Genomic DNA, 4,687 nt, shown 5'->3' on the forward strand with positions numbered 1-4,687 from the left:
TGCCATTTCTTCATCAGTCTGGCTGGGTAAACAGCTGGGTAGACAGCGCCTGGGAGGGCACATTAACCCCACTCCTCCCCTTAAACCTCCAAATATATAAAAAATGACAATTGTCTCTCTTTTTTTTTTTTTTCCAAAGAAGTTTATTTAACAAAATTCAGGAATATTGCTTGCTTGACATTTCCAAAGGCTTCAGAAAATGAACGGTTACCAAATGCAGCACAGGATGCTGTATACGAGGACATCTCTGAGACAATCAACCCTGTTTCTTAGCATTTAGCCACCAAAATGCATTTTCACCCAGCACCAGGAAGTCAAGCAGTACTACAGAAAGCTAGTTGAAAAAATAAAAAAAGTTACTGTATTTCTCTTAGAGGATTCCCTACCCCCAACAAAAGACCTCTTCTCTAGTTAGCAGAGAGCATCTTGAAATCACCCTCAACTGCACCGAGCCCTGCGTGAACTCAAAGGCCAATTGTCATCTGCCTCTGAGTGGAGTCAGAGGCACCGGCTGGGGACACGCTGCCTCTGCCCACCCTCCTCCCAAAGGAGCAGGGGCTGCAGGCAGCATCCTGCATGCAGTTCAGTTCTGTTTGGATGCCAGCAGGAAGGCACTCTGTGAAGATACCCCCAGGTTCCTAGAAAAAGGAGAAATTGTGCTGCCCAGCACGGGCATCCCTGCACACCAGGACTGATCGGTGGTCACTTTGGGCACCCAACCACCTGGTAGCGCCAGGGTGCAGCCATCTGGGACTGCACCTTGCAGTCTCTCTCTGTGAGTGGCTGCACCACTTACCCCAGAACATTATCTTAAAAGATTATGGCCACCCAAGAAGGCACAGGGACTGTCCTCACAAAGGAAGTCCCCCCCGAGTGCGTTCAGTAAGTGCAGATGTATGCTCTTACAATTCTTGCCTTACAACCAGCATTTTAAACATGAATCTGTTTACTCATGGCTTGCCTTCATGCTGTGATGCTTTTGTCTTGGGTGAAAACTTGTGTTAAACGCGCTGCACAGGAAATGAAAATCTTGCTGTACAGCTACCAAACAAACTACAGGAATGAAACATGTAGCAACACCTGTACTAGAACAAAATACAAGCACTCTTAACAGCAGATACAAAACAAAACACTTTGAACTAAAGACCCTGAAATACTCAGAACACATTTATCTCACCGTCAGTGTTGTACATTGCACAGGGAGGACACATTTCGGACAAACAACCTCTTGGTCTTCTCTCCTTTTACATCAGACACCATGAGGAACTTCAAAGCTGCAACAATTTTAGAGATCTTAACTAAGCAATGGCAAGGGGTGGCCAGCCTTAATATTTCAGTCAAGTCTCTCTTGGGGTTCCTCCAGCTGTGAGGGATCACAGCTGCCCCCATCAGCTGCTCCTTAAGTGATCACAGGCTTCCCCTCCTAGATCCAGTGTTAATCAAGGGAAGAAAAGGACTTGGTGTGACCAGGAGGACCTAGTTTTCTCTGCTTAGGAGAAATATTAGAGAAAACTCTCAGCTAGAGGATGAGTGAATTTCCCACTGCCTCGGAGGAAAGCCTTTATGACCAAACACCCCAGGTGTGCCGAGATGCAGGAGTAAGTATGATCTGCGTAGCCACAATGCCCAACTAAAAGCTTGTCCCTCTTCTTCCATCACCAGATAGATGGAAAACAAACCAGGAGGAGGGAAACCCCATCACAGAAAACTATGCAAAGGCTGTGAGGGGGCCAGCATGGGCAAGGGGCACTTGGCATTGACCAAGGTGCTGTATGGGCACTGACAAGCAGCAAGGGAGAGGCTGCAAGCACAGGAACGTGCTGCTGCCCGAAGTGCAGCCTTCCCTGTACTCCTGCACCGCCCAGAGCCTGCCCTTGGGCCCCAGGACAACCACAGTGCCCTGTCCCTCTGCTCAGCAGAGCTAGAGACAGACCTAAAGAGGCTGGGACAGGGATTGCAGCTGTAGGACACAACACAGGTGATCAGTTTGCCTGCGTGCCTTCTCCTTTGAAAGGGAAAAGGAGGAGAGCAAGGCCCAGAGAAGGTTTTCAGTAAGCATGGCCAGGCACAAGTCATCCATCCCTGAGACAGAACAAAGCCGTGAGATGCCCTGGAGGTGCGTCACACTCTTCACAGGCTCCAGAGCGCAGGGGAAAGCCCAGCAGCACCTAACCCACACCTGTACAGGCTTCGTGTAAGCCTCAAAAGCTGAGCCCACTTGTGTAGGTTGCAGCCTGCTCCTCCTCCACAGGCTCAGCAGGAAGCCTCCTTCTTCATCCATTCCCCCAGGAAGCTGCGTGCCAGCAGCAGCCAGTCCCAGCCTCCGCGCTGACCGCTGGGCAAGTCTTCTGCAATTATCTGCCTCATGCTTCAAGGCATGGTGTCCTTTTCAAACTTCATTAGACTCCCCTTTTTTTTTTTTCAGTCTAATTGGCAAAGCTGATTACACAAAGGCAGAGTACACCCTCGGCGCCTAGATTTTTCCTACCCTGTTCCTGGGGTGCGTTATGCTGTTGATGTGCAGTCCGCTGATCCCGTTGAGGAAGAAGAGAAAGGCCGCGATGAACTCGCACCAGTACGTCAGCGTGAAGCCCATGAAGGTGAGGTGATCCTTCATGAGGATGGAGAAGCTCAGAACCCCAGCGGCCGACAGCAGAAACGAGCCAAGGATGAGGACCGAGCCCATCGACCACTTGCGCCTCGAGTTGGCGTCTTCGCACACCTGGGAGACCATCAGCAGCTCCAGGCCGAAGATCGCGACCACGACGGCGAAGGACACCATGCTCCTGATGGGAATCACGCCCACGCTCAGCCCTTCCACGTTGGCCAGCCCCAGGTCGGTGCTGCACTTCAGGACGCTGCCGTTGCTGACGGTGCAGAAGTGCCACAGCCCAAAGAGCTCGCCCCTCGCCAGCAGCCAGCGGCCGTCGCAGACGGAGATGGACGAGAGGACGACGGCGATGGCCACGCACAGGATGATCAGGCTCCTGATCAGTGTCTCGAAGAAGGCTTTCTGCGGTCTCCGCTGCGCCAGCAGCCTCTGCGCCTTCAAAGGAAGGAGAAATAGAGTTAGGAGCAGTGTTTTGGGAGGGCAGGAGGCTGTGGGGACGAGGCAGAGGGGGGCTCGCAGGACGGGTGGCAGTGCTTGAGGTGATTTTGGCGCTGCCTGCCTGCACGTCGGGGGCTGGGGCTCCGTGCAGCGCCTCATCCTGCTCCCTGCCCGGGCTGGAGAAAGCAGAGGACAGGGAAAAGGATGGAGGGAGCAGGAGGGGATCCCAGGGGTGCAGCCCCCACAGCTCTGCCCCCACCCCGAGCCCGGCTCTTCGCCTGGGGGTCCCAGCAGGGACGGGCTTGGGGGGTGGGGGGGACACAGCACCGAGGGGGCGCCCGGAGCTGGAGCTTCCTTCCCCCCATCCCCACCCGCTCCGAGCCCCAGGGGGCTGCCTCCGCCCTACCTGCGCCCCGATGGCCGTCATGCTGCCGGCGGCACCTCACACCGAGGAGAGGCCGGGGCGGGCTCCGGCCGCGGCCCTTTATGGCCCCGGAGGCGGCCGCCACGCCTGCGGGGCCCCCCCGCGGCTGAGTCAGCAGCAGCGCGGCCCCGACGGGCGGAGCCGGGCCGAGCCGAGCTGTATGTGACTTTATTATTATTATTAGGGCGGGCAGAAGCAGCTCGAAAAGGGGTGTCGGGATCCCCTGTTGGCGCTGCCGAAAGCAGAGGTGGCTGTGGGGTGGCCGTGAAGGACACGCACCATGGGGGCTTGCTCGGGGCTCGGCCCAAGCACAAGGAGCTGCCCCCATCCCCTCCACCACACCAGAGCAGCAGCTCTTGTAACTTCAGCCTTGCTCCCATTTCCACTCCCGAACAAATTCTGAGTTTCTGAACCCGCCTCTATGCGGGTTGTCTTAGCACTGTCACCTCTACTCAGCTGTACGCTCATGTTTCCTTTAAAAATACATCCCTCTGTCTGTATCTGCGCTGATTTGGCTGGGGGTGTTTCCTGTAGCACCATTTCTAGTATTTTTCTTCCAGGGAGGATTGTTCAGAACAACATGTTTACTGTAGTTTTCGCAGTTCACGTTTTAATGATAAATTCTGACCTTTTTCTTCCTCTTGTCCTGCAAAAGCCTTCATTTAATTGTTTCTCTCCCAGGCTGTATGCATTATTGGATTATACTTCGATCAAACACTGCATTGGGATTTTCCACTTTTGCAACACAAAATTTTTGCAGTTGGTAAAACATCTTTGTGATCTGCACCAGTTTTTGTTTGCCAACAATGTTATCCAGGCTAGCAAAGTGGATGCTTACCGTGTCCCTTTTCATTTTGGGTTCATCAGATGGTAGAAGAGATTCGTGAACATCCCGAGCTTTTAAACAGCATTTCCACATCAGCATTGAGATTCATTACACTCAGTGGCTGTTATGTCTTTCTGCATTTTAAGTTCTAGATTTAACAACATTTACTTATGGGTCAAAATGGCAAGCAGGTTGTGTTGTCTCATCTGCTGCAGGAGATGAACAAACTCTGCCTGCACGTAGCGGTGCTAAGCAAATGCAGGCTGGGGCCAGACAAAATACACCAACTCTTATCTGTGGCAGAAACCTCACGTGACTTATGCTTTCTGTAACATAGACTCAATCCAGCAAAGCACTAGGCAATTTGGCTCCTAATTAACAAAAGTAT

At 52.9% G+C, this 4,687-nt stretch overlaps 1 protein-coding gene across 1 annotated transcript; it reads right to left on the reverse strand.

Moving 5' to 3' along the window:
* Nucleotides 1–1,542: 1,542 nt before the first annotated feature.
* On the reverse strand, nt 1,543–3,610 carry TMEM37 (transmembrane protein 37). The gene is made up of 2 exons (XM_068687276.1): nt 3,456–3,610; nt 1,543–3,046 (listed from the first exon to the last, which is right to left on the reverse strand). Exons 1-2 carry the CDS (start codon nt 3,474–3,476, stop codon nt 2,474–2,476), a joined length of 594 nt encoding a protein of 197 aa, XP_068543377.1. The 5' UTR covers nt 3,477–3,610; the 3' UTR covers nt 1,543–2,473.
* Between the last annotated feature and the right edge of the window lie 1,077 nt (nt 3,611–4,687).

The sequence above is a fragment of the Anas acuta genome, chromosome 6 (assembly GCF_963932015.1).
Source record: "Anas acuta chromosome 6, bAnaAcu1.1, whole genome shotgun sequence".
Lineage (NCBI taxonomy): Eukaryota > Metazoa > Chordata > Aves > Anseriformes > Anatidae > Anas > Anas acuta.

What these genes read in the sequence shown, in the direction of transcription:
- TMEM37 (XM_068687276.1), bottom strand. Translation starts at nt 3,476, where the DNA reads ATGACGGCCATCGGGGCGCAG. An exon ending in TGACGGCCATCGGGGCGCAG is followed by an intron (nt 3,047 to 3,455) that starts GTAGGGCGGAGG and finishes CTTCCTTTGAAG; the next exon opens with GCGCAGAGGCTGCTGGCGCA.